This window comes from Schistocerca gregaria, chromosome 1 (assembly GCF_023897955.1).
Source record: "Schistocerca gregaria isolate iqSchGreg1 chromosome 1, iqSchGreg1.2, whole genome shotgun sequence".
In the NCBI taxonomy this organism is placed as follows: Eukaryota; Metazoa; Arthropoda; class Insecta; order Orthoptera; family Acrididae; genus Schistocerca; species Schistocerca gregaria.
In genome coordinates this window covers 710,674,484-710,696,898 of record NC_064920.1, presented here as the reverse complement: position 1 = coordinate 710,696,898, position 22,415 = coordinate 710,674,484, and the positions used below count along the sequence as shown (strand labels likewise).

Genomic DNA, 22,415 nt, shown 5'->3' with positions numbered 1-22,415 from the left:
TCCTTTTCTGGACTGGTGCAGAAAGCTGGAGCAGACGTCCATTGTGACAGGTATGGCACCGGGGAAAAGGGAAATTACGTACGACATGTGCAAATGAAAGAATTAGGTGGTTGTGAGTGGAGCTGGATAACAGAAATAGACATGTAAAAATATGTACAGACATGCAGAAACATGTACAAATACATAAAAATGCACAAATATGTAAGAATATATTAAAAACAAAGATTCCAAGACTTACCAAGCGGGAAAGCGCCGGTAGACAGGCACAATAAAATAACACACTGTGTGTGTGTGTGTGTGTGTGTGTGTGTGTGTGTGTGTGTGTGCGCGTGCGCGTGTGCGTGTGCGTGTGCGCGCGATTATATACCTATCCTTTTTTCCCCCTAAGGTAAGTCTTTCCGCTCCCGGGATTGGAATGACTCCTTACCCTCTCCCTTAAAACCCACATCCTTTCATCTTTCCTTTTCCTTCCCTCTTTCCTGACGAAGCAGCCGCCGGTTGCGAAAGCTCGAAATTTTGTGTGTGTGTGTGTGTGTGTGTGTGTGTGTGTGTGTGTGTGTGTGTGTGTGTGTGTGTGTGTGTTTTATTTTATTGTGCCTGTCTACCAGCACTTTCCCGCTTAGTAAGTCTTGGAATCTTTGTTTTTAATATATTTTTCCCATGTGGAAGTTTCTTTCTATTTTATTTACAAATATGTAAGAACACGCACAAATATGCCAAATATTCCAAGCACTTCCTCCACTGAATCTCCACCCCTTTACTCCCTGGACACCAACACTGTTCATGCTCACAATGTTGAACAATACCTCTGCCAATGTCCTTCAGACTCCAAAGCCACTACATCATTCCTCACGTACACCATACTGTACTGCCATGGGCACCCTACAGCAATCCCTCCTATACCAACCTATTTATAGGCCATCTAGAGAAAATATTCCTACCCTCCCAAATCCCATACTCCCAATCTTCTTCTGGTCTACTGACATCTTCGTGATCTGGACTCAAGGAAAAGACATCTTATCTGCATTCCTTCACAACCACAACACCTGCTCCCCCATCCGATTCACCTACTTCTCCTCAACCCAGTGTGCCCCCTTCCAGGATGTTCTCCATCTCCACTCTGATGGCTCCATTCACAGCTTTGTCCACATTAAACCCAATAACCATCAACAGTAACTTTGATTGTGGCAGCTTCCATTCCTTCCATATCAAAAAAGTCCCACCCATACAGTCGGTCCACCTGGGACAATAAATCTGCAGTGCAAAAACTCCCTCACCCAATATGCTGAAGGTCTCACCAAAGCCTTCACAGACAGGCACTATACCCCAGATCTAGTCCACAAACACTGCCATGAACCAGCCACAAATGAGCGCCCCCTATGACACAATGTAACACACCACACTGAAACAACTGAACCACATACTTCAGAGCTTTGATTTACATGGGGGATATTTGACCAAATAAACTTACCACCTCTCCTAAAGTGGTCTTCCACTGCCCAAGCAACCTCCACAACATCCTTGTCCATTGCTACATCACCCCCCAATCCAAACTCATTGCCACAAGGATCATATCCCTATAGAAGACCGACGTGCAAGACCTGCACAATCTATCCACCCAGCACTTCCTATTCCAGTCCTGACACAATCTTCCTAGTTTATTATTTAAATTTCACAGATTCATAAAAAGAACTACAAATAAATTTTAACATTTCAAACCCCATCACCGGCTGTACCACATGTAAAGCCATATCATATACCAGGTCCGCTGCTATCGTTGCACAGCTTTCTGTACTGAAGAGACTAGCAATAAGCCATCCACCAGGATGAATGACCATTGCTAAACTGTGGCCAAATGCAAAGTGGACCAACTTGTGGTTCAATATGCAGCTAACTGCAACGTGCTTGATTTCCATGGCTGCTTCTCAACCCAGGTCATCTGCATCCTCCCCTCCACTACCAACTTTTCTGAACTGTGCAGACAGTACTGATCCTTATGACACATCCCTGAACCTGAAATTATCCCAGCTTCAACCTAGAGTAACCTACAATCATTTCAATCCAATAGTTTCCAACCCCTCTGACCTATCACCTCCTCCCAATTCATGTCCCCTCACCCTCATTGTACATTGCTCCCATCCAACACATCAGTCAATCTTTTCCCTTCTGCGCTCCTCACCTTTACCACTCCCTTCCCCTCCCAGTGTTGCATCTGGTGTAGCCTTGCCACCTGTCCTAGATATGCATGAGAGTAACTGTCTTTTCATCGAGCCTACCTGTCATCTTTATTCTGAGTAGCAATCTGTCCCTTTCATAATATTGTTAATCAGTACATTGTAACCTCTATGTGACAAAAATTACCTACTGTGGAATTTATAAATGAATGGAAACTGATTATCATCTTACACAATGAATTGGGATAAGTTTAGTTATGTGCACTGTCATTCCATACGGTTCAAAATAAAAGTTCAAAATGAATTTTATTCTTTTAATTATTCTCTCATTAACAAAATAGAGCAGGAATAGTTACAAGTATCTTGTTTCATGTATTTTTATGAAAGTCTAATTTTTTTTTCCTCATAATAATTTAAGACATATTTAATACACTGTTGAATAATCTGGCGCACTGTGTAGGCAAAAACTTTATTATTATTCATGGAAAATTTTGTTTTTATAGTTCTAATATTGGATGAGATAATGATATTTAAGTATGCAAAAACATTGATTAATATGGAAGAATGTAAAAACACTGGAATGGGAAACAAACCAGACTCTCATATCATTTTCTTCTAAATAAAAACACGTCAAAACATTCCAGTTCCATAATCTTGTAGATTTTAAGTGTCCTTTTCATCTTCTTCAGGTTTCTTTATTTTGCTATTCTGGCCTCCTTTGTCGTGCTTTCAGCAGCTTTTTCAGCTTCAGCAACACGTTGCCTGTCCACTCATAGAAGCCCATTTTTCATGCTGTCCCCAGTTTTGATGTCTAGTCTGTTCATGGTTTCTAGTCTGCTTATTAATATATCATTAAAAAATATTACAATATCCATCACACCAATCTGAAAAGCTGACATGTCAACAAAAACAATTTTTGGCAAGTGCTCTCAAATGCAACTATTGAAACTTTCATTTGGATTCTGTATTTTGCCATGTAAACATTTTTACAGATGTTTGGAATGTGAAACGTCTCTATACATTGGCATTAGTTCTATCATGACAGTTTCTGGCACAGTCGAGTGCATGTGTCTGTTTTTGTCTACTTGATTCACAGCTTTTTTACTTGCACCATGAAGTATTTCCTTTTGGGCAGACACCATGCTGTGAATGCTCTTCAGTGGATATTCTGTGAAACAGAGCTTCTCAAATAACTTTTCTCTTCTCACTAACATTCACTGTTTCTCCTGACACCCAGACCATAATAATCTGTGAGGTTTTCTATTTCTGATTTGGAGAGTGTCTTGGTCACCAGTTGCTTTCCCACCAGAGAATTTTATTCCAGCCATACCCTTGTATAGTTTTCCAAGTCTTCCTCCATTCTATTTGGCACATTAAAAAAAATCAGTTTCACCATATGATTTACCAGACACTATTAAAGTCTTTTGAGTCACCAGTCAAGACACAGAATGCATCACACACCAAGTTAAAAAGAGACTGCCCATTGCTTTCAATATCAACACTGAAACCTTCAAAGTTTTGTCACATTTGTGTTCATTTACTTTCTTGGAACAACTGTGGCAACGGTTTATCAGCCACTGATAGACCAGCGCCTCCATTCAGATACGTGTAGCCTCTTCTGCAAAGAAACCCCCAATGCAGCAGCAGTATCAGCAGAACGACATACCTACAGCCCATTTTTTCTGCATAAATGCTTCAGCAACTTCTCTTAGGGAATTATGCATACGTTTATAATACACCTCCAACTTGATAGGTGGCAGTGGAAGATCCATCATAGCACATAATATCTGCACTGTGTCTGCTTTAAAAAAGCATTTAAACATGAAAACGATGAAGGAACATACACGCATAATTCATTTTTATTATCAGAAAAGACCACACAATTTTACTGAATAAAAACAGACTCCCATTTCTTTAGTCTTATGATACCCAAATCACCTTACATGCATATTTTCTTATTTGTGGCTTAAGTAACAAATTTATTCAATATGCTGTTTTGTGTGTATTATGGAGGTGGCTTCAAAAAGCTATACAGAACAACAGTTCAGTTACTACAGACAACAATGCAATTAACAAGAATGATGGCTTCCTGTTTGAATTTTACTTCCGAAATCTTTTTACGTAATCAGTCTAGTAACATTGGCACCTCTACATAATGTTTTTTCTTCAAGTACTGGCAATTTTTGGGAAGTTACCCTTTACATAACCTGGTCCAAGGCCCCTGTCTCATGATACAGCAGCAGGCATACCAACTGCAAGCCTATGGAGATGTTTTGTTTGAACAAGTGTGGTGGTGGTGGTGGTGAACAGGGGGAAATGGACATTGACTTCTAGTGGTGTCATGCCTCGAGGGCATTGTAAGGTAGGAGTGGTGTTAAAATAGTGACAATGCAGCTTTGTACGTAAAACTCTTGAGGAAATTGCTGCCGTTATAAGATATAGGTTTGTCATTATTTCCACAGCCTGTTTAATCACAGACTTCCACACCCCACTGCCATGACAAACTACCTTAAACAGTTCAAATACGCCTTTTGTCATGATGTACTCGGCCACTGCAGGCTCCATCTGGCAAAAGCAGATGTTTCTTGTGTTTTCCATGTGGTGCTGTCCTTGATCTTGCACTTTCAGTGAAATATTGTCAATGATGTGTTAATCCAGGGTCTTAGCAATTTTATTCTTCCATAAGTATTGTATACATTAAGAATGGCTATGACATTACACTGTTATCTCCACACAATCATTACTGCCACCAGTTTCACACAGGTGCTGTAGGTGTGACGGGGTGCACAACTGGTGGTGGTGATGGAGTTTACAGAACATGTTTGGCGACACTGTCTCTGGCAGGTCGCTTGTATTTGAGTACACAATGGCCTGATAGGCTAACTTCAATGCTAATTAACTCGGAAATGGTGCAACACACCACATTTTTTTCTTAACAATTACTTCTCAACACAACCAAGCCTGCAACACTTATCAGCTTTTAAGACTGTTTCTGATCACCCAGTATATATTCACATGGCATGTCTTGTGATTATTGATTTATCAATAACTTTTGATTACACCACTATGTGCTCCTTAGTTTTATTCCAATTTGTTTTTGTAGGAGCAACAGTCTGGACGATTGACTGATCTGGCCTTGTAACACTAACCAAAACGGCCTTGCTGTGCTGTTACTGCAAACGGCTGAAAGCAAGGGGAAACTACAGCCGTTATTTTTCCAGAGGGCATGCAGCTTTACTGTATGGTTAAATGATGATGGTGTCCTCTTCGGTAAAATATTCCAGAGGTAAAATGGTCTCCCATTCGGATCTCCAGGTGGGGACTACTCAGGACCATGTCACCATGAGAAAGAAAACTGGTGTTCTACAGATCGGAGTGTGGAATGTCAGATCCATTAATCAGGCAGGTAGGTTAGATAATTTAAAAAGAGAAACGGATAGGTTAAAGTTGGATATAGTGGGAATTCATGAAGTTCGGTGGTAGGAGGAATAAGAGTTCTGGTCAGGTGAATACAGGGTTATAAATACAAAATCAAAAAGGGGTAATGCAGGAGTAGGCTTAATATTGAATAAAAAAATAGGAATGCGGGTATGTTGCTACAAACAGCATTCTGAACACATTATTGTAGCCAAGATAGATATGAAGCCCACGCCTACCACAGTATTACAAGTATATATGACAACTAGCTCCGCAGATGACGAAGAGATTGACGAAATGTATAATGAGATAAAAGAAATTATTCAGATAGTGAAGGGAGACGAAAATTTAGTAGTCATGGGTGACTGGAATTCGGTAGTAGGAAAAGGAAGAGAAGGAAACGTAGTAGGTGAATATGGAATGGGGGTAAGGAATGAAAGAGGAAGCCGCCTGGTAGAATTTTGCACACAGCAGAACTTAATCATAGCTAACACTTTGTTCAAGAATCATGAAAGAAGGTTGCATACATGGAAGAGGCCTGGAGATACAAGTAGGTTTCAGATAGATTACATAATGGTGAGACAGAGATTTAGGAACCAGGTTTTAAATTTGAAGACATTTCCAGGGGCAGATGTGGACTCTGACCACTATCTATTGGTCACGAACTGCAGATTAAAAGCGAAGAAACTGCAAAAAGGTGGGAATTTAAGGAGATGAGACCTGGATAAACTCACAGAACTAGAGGCAGTAGGGAGTTTCAGAGAGAGCATTAGAAAACACTTGACAAGAATGGGGGCAAGAACTACAGTAGAAGAAGAAGAAGAAGAAGAAGAAGAAGAAGAAGAAGAAGAATGGGTAGCTTTGAGAGATGAAATAGTGAAGGCGGCAGAGGATAAAGTAGGTAAAAAGACGAGGGCTAGTAGAAATCCTTGGGTAACAGAAAATATATCGAATTTAATTGATGAAAGGAGACAGTGTAAAAATGCAGTAAATAAAGAAGGCAAAAAGGAAACAAACGCGTCAAAAATGAGATCAACAGGAAGTGCGAAATGGCTAGGCAGGGATGGCTAAAGGACACATGTAAGGATGTAGAGGCATGTATCACTAGGGCAAGATAGATACTGCCTACAGGAAAATTAAAGAGACCTTTGGAGAAAAGAGAACGACTTGTATGAATATCAAGAGCTCAGATGGAAACCCAGTTCTAAGCAAAGAAGGGAAAGCAGAAAGGTGGAAGGAGTATATAGAGGGTCTATGCAAGGGCGATGTACGAGGGCTATCCACAAAGTACATTGCGTTTTGGAATTAAAAATAAATGAAGTATTGGAAATTTTTTTATTATATAAAGATGAAAGCCACAATTAAATACTAATTTTCTACATAGTTGCCATTTAAATTAAGGCACTTATCGTAGCGATGGACGAGCTTGGAAACTCCTTTGTCGTAAAATTCGGCTGCCTGCGCCTTCAACCACATAGTTACCTCTTCTTGAAGCTGTGCGTCATCATCAAAACGCTGCACAGCCAACCACTTCTTCATTGCCGGGAATAAGTGGAAGTCGCTCGGTGCCAGGTTGGGACTGTACAAAGGATGAGGAAACAACCCCCACTTAAAATATTCGAGAACTTCACGAGTGGCATTTGCCGTGTGGGCCCGGGCGTTGTCATGAATCAGCAAGATCTTTGACCCCAACTTTCCCCTGTGCTTGTTTTATATTGCTCTTCTGAGGATGTGCAGAGTTTGGCAATACCTTTGAGAGTTTATTGTAGTGCCTCTTCCCAGGAAATCCACAAAAATACCAAAAGACAGTCGCCATCACCTTCCTTGCCGACATTGTCTGCATGCATTTCTTGGGTTTTGGGGGGGAATTTGTGTGCCCCCAATGAATTGACTGCAATTCTGTCTTTCAGTTCACACGCTTAACCCATGTTTCATCACCAATAATGAAGCGATCGAGTAATGAGTCGCCATCTTTCTCGTAAGCATCCAAAAACGTTAACGCTGCAGCCATTCGCTGATTTTTGTGAATCTCTGTCAAGATTTTTGGTATCCATCTTGCACAAAACTTGTGGTAACCAAGCTTTCCGGTAATGATTTCGTGCAACAAACCTCGTGAAAAACTCTTAGAGAGTTCCGTTATTGTGAAATTACAGTTTTCATGGACCGCGGCATCGCCTTTTTTTGACAAGTCCGGCGGTCACTATGCTGGGTCTTCCACTTCGCTCGTCATTGTGAACGTTAGTTCAAGCATTTTTAAATTTTATGAGTCATTGACGCACTCCAACTTCGGTGATTATGTTGTCCCCATACACTACACAAAGCTGCCAATAGATTTCTATCGGTGTACAGTTTTTTGCAGTCAGAAACCTCATTACAGCACGCACTTCACACTTTGCGGCATTTTCAATTAACGCTGACATTTCAAACTGTCACAGTAACTCAACGGAGTACAGCACAAACCTCTCAATACCACGGTAGGATGCAGACTGATCGGCGGAATGCCATGACACCAAGATGGCCACGCTAGCCCCGCCCCTAACGGACACAAATGAAAACGCAATGTACTTTGTGGATAGCCCTCGTACTTGAGAACAATACTATAGAAATGATAGAGAATGTAGATGAAGATGAAACAGAAGATATGATACTGTGCAAAAAGTTTGACAGAGCACTGAAAGACCTAAGTAGAAACAAGGCCCAGGGAGTAGACAACATTCCATTAGAACTACTGATAGCCTTGGGAGAGCCAGCCCTGACAAAATTCTACAATCTGATGAGAAAGATGTATGAGACAGGGGAAATTCCCTCAGACTTCAAGAAGAATATAATAATTCCAAGCCCAAAGAAAGCAGGTGTTGACAGATGTGAAAATTACCCAACTATCAGTTTAATAAGTCACAGCTGCAAAATACTAACACGAATTCTTTACAGACAAAAGGAAAAACTGGTAGGAGCCGCCCTCGGGGTATATCAGTTTGGATTCCGTAGAAATATTGGAACACAAGAGGCAATACTGACCTTACGACTTATCTTAGAAGAAAGATTAAGGAAAGGCAAACCTACATTTCTAGCATTTGTAGACTTAGAGAAAGCGTTTGACAATGTTGACTGGAGTACTCTCAAATTCTAAAGGTGGCAGGGGTAAAATACAGGGAGCGAAAGGCTATTTAAAATTTGTACAGAAACCAGTCTGCCAGAGACAGCAAAGGATCTGGAAGAGCAGTTGAATGGAATAGACAGTGTCTTGAAAGGTGGTGGTGCTGAGGGAATTAGATTAGGAAATGAGACACTTAAAGTAGTAAAGGAGTTTTGCTATTTGGGAGCAAAATAACTGATGATGGTCGAAGTAGAGAAGATATAAAATGTCGACTGCCAATGGCAAGGAAAGCGTTTCTGAAGAAGAGAAATTTGTTAACATCGAGTATAGATTTAAGTTTCAGGAAGTCGTTTCTGAAAGTATTTGTATGGAGTGTAGCCATGTACTTAAGTGAAATACAGACAATAAATAGTTCGGACAAGATGAAAATAGAAGCTTTTGAAATGTGGTGCTACAGAAGAATGCTGAAGATCAGATGGGAAGATCACATAACGAATGAGGAGGTATTGAATAGATGGAGAGAAGAGAAATTTGTGGCACAAACTGACTAGAAGAAGGGATCGCTTGGTAGGACATGTTCTGAGGCATCAAAGCATCACCAATTTACGATTGGAGGGCAGTTTCCGTTGCCGTGCTGTCTGGAACGCTGGGCTTCGTCCCATTCCTCTGCAACATCCCGAGCTCGTCATAGACAAGAGCTACGTCCCCATCAGAAAACCAGAAAGAGTTGCAGACATGGCAGTTCTGAACCAATGTTGCTGTGGGTGTTCCCTGAAGACGGGCACCATCATCATTGTCATCTTGTATGTGATTGCGAGCCTTGTGCAGATTGCAACAACAGCGAATAGTTTGCACACCCATCAGTATGATGATGAAGATCTAAATTTAGCCATAGATAACTTTAACAGCCTTGTACATACAGATATTGAGAAGCAACTTAGAGATACAGCTGAGAAATTAGACAATGATTTTGGACTGAAGGACAGTGATGGCAGTTTAACCAGGACAGTGAATAAAGCGCTACCCTACAAGACTAAAGTTACCAAGACACAGCTAATAGTAACACTCGTGTTTGCTATTATCCAGGCTATCTGTGGCATACTTCTCCTCTTCGGAGCCATTCAGGAAAAGGCTGGTATGCTACTTCCATGGGTGGTTGTGGAAACCCTGGTGGTCATAGCATCAACTGTCGTAGGCATTATCACATGCATTGCTCTCAACTAAAAGGGACAACACTATAAAAGACGTATTAACAGGCATAGGATTAAAAAACTACAGCATAATCAAACGTCCTTAGACAGGTGTGTCAAGTTGATAAAACGAAGAAGGCCAACAGCAGCTCCTGGGTCATCCGCTAAAATGGCATCCAGAGTACATGGCAGGCCAAGATCAAGACACAGCGTAGTAAAATCCGGACAGGACGTTAAAATGTGGCGGACCATCAGCAATTGCCCCCATGGACAGAACGGCGCCGGCGCTGCCGTCAGCAAATGGCGATGGCTGAACTGGCAGTGTCCAATTCGTAGCCGGGCCAAAACGACCTACTCCCGCCGAGGACGACGTGAGGACGACGTCCAAGCTACGGGAAGAGGTTTCAAGGCCCAAAGCTTGCTGTCCCTAAGTGCAGCCCAATCGGCATGCCACAGCGATAAAATGCGCCGACAAATGACAGTGCTACAATCTGATGAAGGGACACAACATAAAGCCGTCCGAGGCTGGAGGACCGCAGCCTTGGCCGCGGCATCTGCAGCTTTGTTCCCAGGGATACTGACATGGCCAGGAACCCACATAAAGCTAACTGGAGACCCGTCGTCCACCAGCTGCTGAAGAGAGCGTTGGATCCGGTGCACGAAAGGGTGAACCGGATACAGATCACTGAGGCTCTGGATGGCGCTCAGAGAATCGGAGCAGATGACATAAGCAGAATGTCGGTGGCGGCAGACGTAAAGAACAGCCTGGTAGAGGGCAAAGAGCTCAGCTGTGAAGACCGAACAATGGCCATGTAGCCGGTATTTGAAACTTTGTGTCCCGACAATAAAAAAACACCCGACCCCGTCATTGGTCTTAGAGCCATCTGTATAAATGAAGGTCATATTAATGAACTTCGAACGAAGTTCGACAAAACTGGAGTGGTACACTGAACCAGGGGTAACCTCCTTTGGGAGCGAGCGGAGGTCAAGGTGAACGCGAACCTGAGCCTGGAGCCAAGGTGGCGTGTGGCTGTCGCCCACTCTAAAGGTTGCAGGGAGTGAAAAATCAAGGTGTTGAAGGAGGCGATGAAAGCTAACTCCAGGGGGTAGCAGGGCAGAGACATACAACCCGCATTGACGGTCGAGAGAGTCGTCAAAAAAGGAACGATAAAATGGGTGGTCGGGCATTGACAGAAGCCGACAGGCATAACGACAAAGCAGTATATCGCGCTGGTAGGTGAGTGGCAATTCACCGGCTTCAGCATGAAGACTCTCGTCAGGACTAGTATAAAACGCTTCGATCGCAAGCCGTAAACCCCAATGTTGTATGGAGTTGAGGCGGCATAAGATGGACGGCCGTGCGGAGGAGTATACAAAGCACCCATAATCCAGCTTGGAGCGGACGATCGACCGATATAGGTGAAGTAGGACGGTTCGATCGGCTCCCCATGACGTGCCACTGAGAACACGGGGGACATTTAGAGAACGGGTACAACGTGCAGCCAAATAGGACACATGTGGAGACCAACTAGGTTTCCTGTCAAATGTAAGACCTAAAAATTTTGTTGTCTCCACGAATGGGAGAGCAACGGGGCCGAGTCTTAAGGACGGTGGGAAAAACTCTTTGTAGCGCCAGAAGTTAATACAGACCGTTTTCTCGGCAGAAAAACGGAAGCCATTGGCGACACTCCAGGAGTAAAGACGGTCAAGAGAACGCTGAAGACAGCGCTCCAGGAAACATGTACGCTGCGCGCTGCAATAGATGGTAAAATCGTCCACAAAAAGGGAGCCTGGTACATCATCTGGGAGGCAATCCATTATTGGATTGATCGCTATGGTGAAGAGAGCGATGCTCAAAATGGAGCTCTGTGGCACCCCATTCTCCTGGCGAAAGGTGTCCGACAGGACAGAACCTACACGTACCCTGAACTGTCGATCCATTAAAAAGGAACGAATAAAAAGAGGGAGGCGACCACGAAAGCCCCATGAATGCATGGTGCGGAGAATGCCCGCCCTCCAACAGGTGTCGTAAGCCTTCTCCAAATCAAAGAACACAGTCGCGGTCGGGCAATTCCGCAAGAAGTTATTCAAAATGAAGGTCGACAAGCTAACCAGATGGTCAACAGCAGAGCAGCGCCTACGAAATCCACATTGTACATTGGTAAGTAGGCGTCGAGATTCGAGCAGCCAAACCAAACGAGAGTTAACCATTCGCTCCATCACCTTACAGACACAGCTGGTAAGTGAGATGGGTCGATAACTGGAAGGCAAGTGCTTGTCCTTCCCCAGCTTAGGAATCGGTACAACAATAGACTCGTGCCAGCATGCGGGAACATGTCCCTCAATCCAGATGCGATTGTAAGTACGAAGAACGAAACCTTTACCCGCAGGAGAAAGGTTCTTCAGCATCTGAATATGAATAGAATCAGGCCCTGGAGCGGAGGACCGTGACCGGGCAAGTGCATTTTTGAGTTCCCGCATGGTGAATGGGGCATTGTAGTTTTCACAATTTGAGGAGTGGAAATTAGGTGGCCGAGCCTCCTCTGCCTGTTTTCGGGGGAGGAAAGCAGGGGGGGGGGGGGGGGGGGGTAATGGGTGGAGCTCGAAACATCTGCGAAAAAGCGGCCGAAGGCATTGGAGACATCCTCAGGGGCCACAAGGACGTCATTCGCGACCGTCAAGCCAGAAACTGGTGAGTGGACTTTAGTGCCAGATAGCCGGCGCAGGCTACCCCAGACAACAGAAGGAGTAGAACTGTTGAAGGTGCTTGTGAAAGCAGCCCAGCTGGCTTTCTTGCTTTCTTTAAAAATATGACGACACTGCGCACGTAATCTTTTATAATTGATACAATTCGCCACTGTAGGGTGGCGTTTAAAGGTGCGTAAAGCACGTCGACGAGCACATAAGGCGTCTCTATAAGCTGCGGTCCACCAGGGGACCGGTACGCGGCGTGGAGAAGAAGTAGTGTGAGGGATGGAATATTCAGCAGCAGTGAGAATGACTTCCGTGAGGTGTGCGGCCTGACTATCGCAGCTTGTGAAGGTTTGATCCTGAAAGGTCGCCCTGGAAGTGAAGAGCCCCCAGTCTGCTTTGGAGATGTTCCAACTAGTTGAGCACGGAGAGGGGCTATGATGCAGAAGATGGATAACACACGGGAAGTGGTCGCTCGAATATGTATCAGAAAGCGCATACCACTCAAACCGGCGTGCAAGTTGGGTAGTACATACAGAGAGGTCTAAATGGGAATAGGTGTGAGAGGTGTCTGAATGGAAAGTAGGGGCGCCAGTATTGAGGCAGACAAGATTGAGCTGGTTGAAAACGTCTGCTAACAGGGAGCCCCTAAGACAGGATGCTGGAGAGCCCCAAAGAGGATGGTGAGCACTGAAGTCTCCAGTTTAAAAAAATGGTGCAGGGAGCTGAGCAATAATTTGCAGCATGTCTGCCCTGGTAACAGCAGACGACGATGTAGTGTAAACGGTACAGATGGAAAATGTAAAATTGGGGAGAGTAATGCGGACGGCAACTGCCTGCAGGCCGGTGTGCAATGTAATGGGATCATAGTAGATATCATCCCGGACCAGCAACATAACCCCTCCATGAGCCGGAATACCTGCCACAAGGGGTAAGTCAAAACACTCAGAGGTGTAGTGTGCCAAGGCAATTTGATCGCATGGGCGTACCTTCGTTTCCTGGAGGGCTACGACGAGCGGGCGGTGCGAGCGGAGCAGCAATTTCAAGTCCTCTCGGTTGGAACGAAGGCTGCGAATATTCCAGTGAATAAGTGCCATCGTGAGAAGAAGAAGAAGATGCAAGAAGGGGTCATCTCCAAGGCCGCTGAGGGCTCGGCTTCGAGCGAGCACTGCCGCCGCTAGCAGAAGGCGGACAGTCATCGTCCATTTGTTCTATAGGTTCATCGGCCATCTTGTGAAGATGGCCGGGAGGGGGAGCTTCCTCCGCTGGTGAACGGCCAGATGGTCGGCTACCAGCTGTGCGGCCAGGCGAAACGGATGACTGCCTGGGGCGGCAACCGCTGGGGGGCGCAGGAGAAGAAATGCACCGTGGTGGGGAAGGAGAACTGTGCTTCCTATGAGCCTTCTTGGAAGGTCGTTTTGTGGAAGGATTGGTCGATGGCTGAGGGTTCGAGGTACGTAGAAGGTCTGCACGAGACGGCTCTTTCTTGAAGGCCCGTGCTTCTGACTTCTGGGTCTTCGTCCTGGCAGAAGCTGATAAAGGTGCTTGTGTCGGAGGGGCGACAGGAGGAAGAGGAGACGTCGACCGGGCAATCTTAGCACTGGCCGAACGGACGACTGTAGTGCTGAAGGTCAGATCGCATGTCTGCGTCGCCACCTCCCTGGTAGTCCGAGGAGAGGCGAGGACAGTACTGTACTTCCCCGCTGGGAGCAACGTGGGCTTTCTACTAGCGAATAGCTTGCGAGCAGTCGAGGTGGAGACTTTCTATTTGACCCGAATTTCTTGGATACAGCGTTCTTCCTTGTAGACGGGACAGTCGCGGGACGACACTGCATGGTCACCACGACAGTTCACACAGCGAGGAGACGGAGGTGGACAGTGACCCTCATGGGCATCCCTGCCACAAGTCACACATGTAGCCGCATTGGAACAAGAATGGCGAGTGTGATTAAAACGCTGACACTGGTAGCATCACGTAGGTGTCGGGACATAGGGGCGAACAGAAATAACCTCGTAGCCCGCCTTGATGCGCGACGGCAGCTAAACACTATCAGAGGTCAAGAAATGTGTCCGGGTCGGTACAAGGTCATTGTTGACCTTTTTCATGACCCTACGGACAGCTGTCACACCCTGCTCAGCGAGGAAAAACTGAATCTCCTCGTCAGTCAATCCGTTGAGTGATCTAGTATAGACCACACCACAAGACGAATTCAAAGTGCGGTGAGCCTCCACCCGGACAGGGAACGTGTACAGGAGTGTGGCCCGAAGCAGTTTTTGTGCCTGAAAGGCGCTCTCAGTTTCTAGTAACAAGGTACCATTACGCAACCTGGTACAAGACTTGACAGATCCAGCTATGGCATCTACGCCCTTCTGGATAACGAAAGGGTTGACAGAGGAAAAATCCTTTCTGTCCTCAGATCGAGAAACTACGAGGAACTGTGGGGCAGGCGGTAGTACTTTTGTCACTGGTGGCTGGTCAAGTTTTCGTTTGTGGGCAGAAGTCGAGAGGGAAGAAGAAGAAGAAGAGAAATCCATTGCGGAGGAATCCCCCATGACTGCCAGCGTCTCCGATGGCGCGCTCCTTCCTTGTGGGGACCCACTCAGAGGGCACTCCCGCCTTAGGTGATTGTTCACACCTCAGGTCACACCTCCCGAGAAACGGACGGAGGGACCAATCGGCATGGTCGGAAGGTGTCAGCTCAGGCAATCACCCCTCCCTGGGCCTGGCCTTTACCAGGGGTTATGTGCATGCCTTACTTGTCTACCCAGGGCGAGGAATTACGCGTTACCCCGTCACCTGCTACGCGTACGAATGCGTGGGTTGGCCTTCAGGCACGCACAGGGAGGAAGGAAGAAGAAAAAGAAAGGAGAGAGGGAAAGAAAGGACAGACTGTCTCAAACACCGAGGCGGAGACCAGAGAAGGCAAGGAGAAGAAGGCAGGGAGAAGAAGGCAGGGAGAAGAGGGCAGGGAGAAGAGGGCAAGCAAGGAGAAGAGGGCAAGCAAGGAGAAGAGGGCAAGCAAGGAGAAGAGGGCAAGCAAGGAGAAGAGGGCAAGCAAGGAGAAGAGGGCAAGCAAGGAGAAGAGGGCAAGCAAGGAGAAGAGGGCAAGCAAGGAGAAGAGGGCAAGCAAGGAGAAGAGGGCAAGCAAGGAGAAGAGGGCAAGCAAGGAGAAGAGGGCAAGCAAGGAGAAGAGGGCAAGCAAGGAGAAGAGGGCAAGCAAGGAGAAGAGGGCAAGCAAGGAGAAGAGGGCAAGCAAGGAGAAGAGGGCAAGCAAGGAGAAGAGGGCAAGCAAGGAGAAGAGGGCAAGCAAGGAGAAGAGGGCAAGCAAGGAGAAGAGGGCAAGCAAGGAGAAGAGGGCAAGCAAGGAGAAGAGGGCAAGCAAGGAGAAGAGGGCAAGCAAGGAGAAGAGGGCAAGCAAGGAGAAGAGGGCAAGCAAGGAGAAGAGGGCAAGCAAGGAGAAGAGGGCAAGCAAGGAGAAGAGGGCAAGCAAGGAGAAGAGGGCAAGCAAGGAGAAGAGGGCAAGCAAGGAGAAGAGGGCAAGCAAGGAGAAGAGGGCAAGCAAGGAGAAGAGGGCAAGCAAGGAGAAGAGGGCAAGCAAGGAGAAGAGGGCAAGCAAGGAGAAGAGGGCAAGCAAGGAGAAGAGGGCAAGCAAGGAGAAGAGGGCAAGCAAGGAGAAGAGGGCAAGCAAGGAGAAGAGGGCAAGCAAGGAGAAGAGGGCAAGCAAGGAGAAGAGGGCAAGCAAGGAGAAGAGGGCAAGCAAGGAGAAGAGGGCAAGCAAGGAGAAGAGGGCAAGCAAGGAGAAGAGGGCAAGCAAGGAGAAGAGGGCAAGCAAGGAGAAGAGGGCAAGCAAGGAGAAGAGGGCAAGCAAGGAGAAGAGGGCAAGCAAGGAGAAGAGGGCAAGCAAGGAGAAGAGGGCAAGCAAGGAGAAGAGGGCAAGCAAGGAGAAGAGGGCAAGCAAGGAGAAGAAGGCAAGCAAGGAGAAGAAGGCAAGCAAGGAGAAGAAGGCAAGCAAGGAGAAGAAGGCAAGCAAGGAGAAGAAGGCAAGCAAGGAGAAGAAGGCAAGCAAGGAGAAGAAGGCAAGCAAGGAGAAGAAGGCAAGCAAGGAGAAGAAGGCAAGCAAGGAGAAGAAGGCAAGCAAGGAGAAGAAGGCAAGCAAGGAGAAGAAGGCAAGCAAGGAGAAGAAGGCAAGCAAGGAGAAGAAGGCAAGCAAGGAGAAGAAGGCAAGCAAGGAGAAGAAGGCAAGCAAGGAGAAGAAGGCAAGGAGAAGAAGGCAAGGAGAAGAAGGCAAGGAGAAGAAGGCAAGGAGAAGAAGGCAAGGAGAAGAAGGCAAGGAGAAGAGTAAGTAAGACAGTGAGATGGAGAAGAACAAAGAAAGGAACCAACCAAAGGAAGGAAGAAACAAGAAGAAGTGAAAAACCAAAATGAACGCAAATATAAGTCGTGAAACCGTCCGTCTCCGGACGCAGGCGCTAACTACCCCCTTGAGGGGGGAGGGACTCCTTTTAGTCGCCTCTTACGACAGGCAGGAATACCTCGGGCCTATTCTAACCCCCGGACCCGCAGGGGGAGAGGGGGGGCGTGGGGGAGGGAGGGCAGTGTGGAGGGTAAAAATTGTAGAGGGAGACCAAGAGATGAATACACTAGGCAGATTCAGAAGGATGTAGGTTGCAGTAGGTACTGGGAGATGATGAAGCTTGCACAGGATAGAGTAGCATGGAGAGTTGCATTAAACCAGTCTCTGGACTGAAGACCATAACATATTTTTATTGAAACTCATATATTTGTAGCAGAGAACCACTGGCTCGAGTTAATTTTTGGAAAATTTTTTTCCTCTTATAACTTTTGATAACCAGTTCACTACAGACTGTGAAATTAAAAGACCAATGCACAGTGAATAACTGCTATTTTCTTCTTTTTCAAGTTTTGATTTGATCTTGAATAAGGAGACTCATTTCACTTATCTCATTTCACTGACGTAATGAAATGATTTAAAGTTACCTCAGTAACACTTAACATGGACTACTGGTAGAGAACTAGTGACTATTACCTGTACCTGTCTAAACCCATTGACTCAATGACTTCTTTAATTTGTTTTCATTGGAATTTATAGTTCTGAAATGTATTTTTCATAGATATTTCTGACTGTATTTTAATAACAAGCTACATTTCTATTTCGAGATACGTAACTTCCATGTCTATATCTTATTTACACTCAATTTTCTATACAGTTGCACAACAACATCATCATCATCTCTATGTTCATGTTCTGTTGAAGCATCAAGCTAAGTCTGATCTAAGAACAAATAACAGTTGATGCAATCACTCTGGATATTACCCTGGTGAGTGTCATTGCCAAGCACTATTCCAGTAATTTTTTTTTTTTTTTTTTTTTTTTTTTTTTTTACATTCAGCTGAATCTGTGGGTTGTCATTTATGTGGACTCTGGATCACATCCCTTCTTCTCCAAGGGAATTGCAGATGGAGTGTACCTTGCTTTGGAAAGTGACTGTCATAATCAGTGGTTGGGATGTGGTAGTGGGTGAGATGGGTGTTTCTGCAAACCATATTGTTCACAGATGCACTACTCATCTGTTAGAAGTGTTTTGTGTGGCATATGTACTGGGAGTCATGTCGTGTGGCGTCGCAACTAGTGCGAGCGCACAGTTTTCTATCAAATATTTACTGTGAAATGTAGACAGACTGTAAAGTAGCCATCAGATTAGCATATGTGCTGTAGCGGGCAGATTACCGGTGTCCGTTCGTCTGACGTCACGACCATATGGCATGTCTGTACCGTGAGAATGTAAGACCTGTGCGCTAACTAGCCGCGTGTATAACGTGGAACTTTCATCTTTAATAACTTCTAACTGAGGAACCTGAGGAAATTAAAAGTTAATATACTAGTTTCTGTTATGAATAAAAATAAGTCATCCAAATTTGAGCTTTGAAACCTGCATATTTTGGAAATTAGAAAAATCTTACAGAAAACGCAAATTTCTACAATTTTCGAGTCTAAATAAATACCATTATGTATAGATCACCTTCAGTGACCATCCAACTATGAAACAAAATCACCTTCCGTGCTTTTGTATTTATTTTGAGAATTTTACTTTTAGAAATTCACCTATAACTTTGTTAAAACCATAAATGTTTTGAATTTTTGTGAACAGTTATTTTATATGAGTAGGTGAGAGTGAATGAGTGTGCCTGAGTGAATGAAAGAGGGACATTCGCCATTCTTTGCAAGTGTATAAAATCTAGGTTGGAACTCGCAAGTGTTCAGACGATGTAACCGTGGGAACAGAGTCGCCAGTGGTTCCCCATCTTAGTGAATGTCGGATGTCCAAGAGTGTATGGTATTGTACAAGCAGCCAGAACGTTCGCGAGTATTTAAATAATTTCTGGAAATAAAGTAAAGTCTAGTTTTCCTTTCGGTTTGTTAAATTATACAGTAAATTTTGTGTAACAAGAAATCATGACGTAAATGATTCAGAAGTCATGGCTGGTGCGTGCTAGATTTTGGCGCGAGGCGCACCCAAAGAGTTAATTCTGATTGGCTGTGTGATGTGTGAGCCAATGAGATGCGAGGACGGTTAGCAGACTAGGAGAGTGAGTCGCGAGTGGATGAGGAGTCGCGAAGGAACTGTGATCGAGAAGAGACATGCTTGATGTGTCCTCGCGAATAATGTGTAAAATGAAGTCATAAAACGGCTTCATCGGTTCGGTACTGTGCGATTTGAGACTGGAAGAGTCCAGTAACGCGTAGTGTGAGTTTGAGCGAGTTGTGACTTTTCGTTCCGCGAAAGACGCGAGTAACTTTAATAATTAAAAGCGTGGCGGTACTTCGTAAACTTTTACTAAGTGCTTATGGCGAGCATTAACGTTAAAAAACGAACTATTATTGAACATCGACTGCAAACGTGTATGTTAGAAAATCGTCTGTGTTGCAGTTAAGTAAATTCCGTAACTTTGAAAGCTAATTCTGGCGGGGTTTGAGTGTGGGTAGAATTGTGAACTGAACTTTCTTCAAACGTAGATTAGCGGGCTGATGATCAGGCTTAAAGACAATAAAGAGCTTAAATAGAATTACCAACTTCGCGTTCTCGTTTGAGTAAACAATTACTACCATTCCAATAACTCAATTTATTTAGGAAGATTGCTCATAGATTGTATTTCAGCAAACATGTATCGCGGCCTCCGGTGAGCGGCTATTAAATTGCAGTTTCTTCAACACTGCTTTTCTGCAATTTTTCCAGTAGCTGCTATCAGGAGAGGCGAGTGCAGCAACTACCTAAGAAACGAGGTAGGTGGATTTTCTTTCAGGGAAAGGAAACTGCGCGATAAGAGCCTGACCCGTCGCAAGTGGTGCATCGGCCGGGAAATAAAAATAGTAAATTCCAGTGAATTTCAAAAAAAACAGTAGTGACAATTACCGGACAATACAGAAGTGCTCGCTATGTGTAGGAACTGTGTAGCGTACAAATTGATATCGCCACGTGAATAGGAAGGACAGTGAAAGTGTCCGTGAACTGTAATGTGTTGTACGGAACGGAAGAATTTTTCGGTGACTACGCGCCGATTGGAATAGCAGTCTACGACGGCGTCTGGCAGACGACGAGCTACGGAGACTACGCAGAGGCGACGACAGCAGTGGCAGTTGGCAGCGCTGATTCGAGCGGGGGCCCGGAAACTGGTACAGCATTGCAGTGTATGGTGAACGGACCCGCAGTTTCATCTAGCAGCAACGCAGCACGCCGAAGCACAAAGTTAAGTACAGTGCTTTTGAAAACTTTGTGTGTTTGTGGAGTCAAACTGAGAAAAATGGCTGAGTTTCAACCAAGTGACAAAAAGGCGGAACTAAGTTGTGATAGTGGGATGGAGACAGGGGAAAATGACCCCATGAATTTTAGTTTAGACGTGTCTCAACCCAATTTCAGTAGTAGTTTGACTGATTCATCCTATGTTAATTATAGTTTGGAGTCAGATCCAAATATGTCAGTGCCCAGTGAGTTACAGTTACCCATGCCGGTAGTTAATGTTAATAGGGACATTGTATCAGCAAATGAGGGGGCGAAGGATAATGTCGCCAGTATGCTGATGAATCTATTAACTAAGATGAACGTGTTGGATTCCAATATGTCAAGTAAGATGGATTCCAGTATATCAAAATTGGAAACTAATATGTCACAAATGGAAACTAATATGTCAAGTAAAATGGATTCAAAAATGTCTAAATTAGGATCTGATTTAAGTAATGAGATGACTAAAATGGGCGCTGATTTAGATTCCAAAATATCCGATCTCAGAGACTGTTGGAAGCAAGATTTAGCAGTGCTCAGTAGTAAAGTAAATGTTGAAATACAGCAGGTTAAACTAGAATGTACAGAAAATATTGTTCAAGTGCAAAGTGAATTGACGACACGAATCGAACAGGTTACTGAGGATCAACAGCAATTTAAATCCCATGTTGATGCAGAATTAGATAAAGTATGTGAGCACATAAAAGTGGTAGAGAATTCCAATGAAATTAATCATGCCGCCTTAGAATGTAAAGTAAATGATACCAAAATTCGGTGTGAGAAACTTGGAGAGCAAGTTGTAAATAAGGTCAATAATTTAGAGACTCACATAAGCCATTTCAGTGAAAGTGTGAATGAGCAACTTTGTGGGCATGAATGCAGACTAACCAAAGTAGAACAGTGTGTTTCTAACCATAGTGGTAGTATAATTTCCAGTGGAATAATTGAATCTACCGAGGTTGCGTATGTTACCCACAGACAGTTTTTAAAATTTGACCCAAGTAAGAACATGCACCCCAGAGAATTTTGGAACGATTTTGAAGACGTTTTGCCGAAAGTATGGAGCGATAAACAAAAGATAGGCTTTATCACTTCAAATTTGATGGGAGAGGCCAGAGTATGGGGGAATTTAGCCTCTGAAAAATACGCGAAATTGTCAGAATTTAAATTAGCGTTCTTTGAGGAATACTGGGGAAAGAGAAAGCAGATGGATGTTCTTAATCGGTTCTGGTCGGGAGAGAAGTATGACCCCAAGAGAGAGGGCATCAAACGATTTGTTCAAAGGTGGGTAACAACTCTGTCCTACCTTAGTAATAAGTTAGAAACAGAACAGATCATATTAGGGGTAGAAAATAAGCTACCGTGGAACTGGAAAACTAAGATCATATCTGCGCCCCGAGATAACATTGACAAGTTCGTACAGTATTTAGAAAGGGTTGAATCCGTCCAAAAAGAAGAAGAAAACATGAGGAGGGAGCATCGCCCGCCTGCTAGGCAGAATGACAATCGCGCGGATGTAAACATTAATAGGATGGGTGTTCAGAGAGGCGGCGGATACCGTGGCAGTTCACGTGGTAGAGGAAGAACATATGTTAACAGGTTCAATGAACGCGAGCAGTATGACAGCGGCCGACAGATGTCAGGAGGTGAGGCGGTCAGCTGGAGGCATAGTGATGACGCACCGCGCTCGGAAAACCATTAATTGTCTACGAGTGTGCTGGCGATCGTAGGCAACAGCGTTTAAAGTTAAATCCGCTGGCAAAACCATTCATAAGAAAGCAGCCTGAACGACCACCTAACATAAATGGTGTTGCTACAAAATTTAGGGAGGATAACGTAAAACAGACAGAGATAGTAGCTTTAAGTCAAGTGGAGGTTAATGAACCAATTAACTGTAAGAATAATCATAAGAAGCCACTTATTGAAGAACTAAGTACTAGTTATAAGGGTAATAATCAGAAAGACATTATGCACAGTAAAACTAATGAAGAGCTGTCGGATAGGGGTGAGAACAGTAATAATGGCAGGGTTGTGACTGTGCTTGAT

The 22,415-nt window shown here is 44.6% G+C and overlaps 2 protein-coding genes across 3 annotated transcripts in view; one reads left to right on the top strand and one right to left on the bottom strand.

Annotated features, from left to right (window-relative positions):
- LOC126365821 (dosage compensation regulator) overlaps nucleotides 1-22,415 on the bottom strand; it is a 187,832-nt gene that overhangs the window by 123,398 nt on the left and 42,019 nt on the right. The gene's annotated exons all lie outside the window — the stretch shown is intronic.
- LOC126365832 (uncharacterized) lies at nucleotides 9,350-9,927 on the top strand. The gene has a single exon (XM_050008463.1). It carries the CDS (start codon nucleotides 9,424-9,426, stop codon nucleotides 9,910-9,912), a length of 489 nt encoding a protein of 162 aa, XP_049864420.1. The 5' UTR covers nucleotides 9,350-9,423; the 3' UTR covers nucleotides 9,913-9,927.

Excerpts from the sequence above, each read along its gene's own strand:
- LOC126365832 (XM_050008463.1), top strand. The coding sequence starts at position 9,424 with ATGGCAGTTCTGAACCAATGTTGCTGTGGGTGTTCCCTGAAGACGGGC.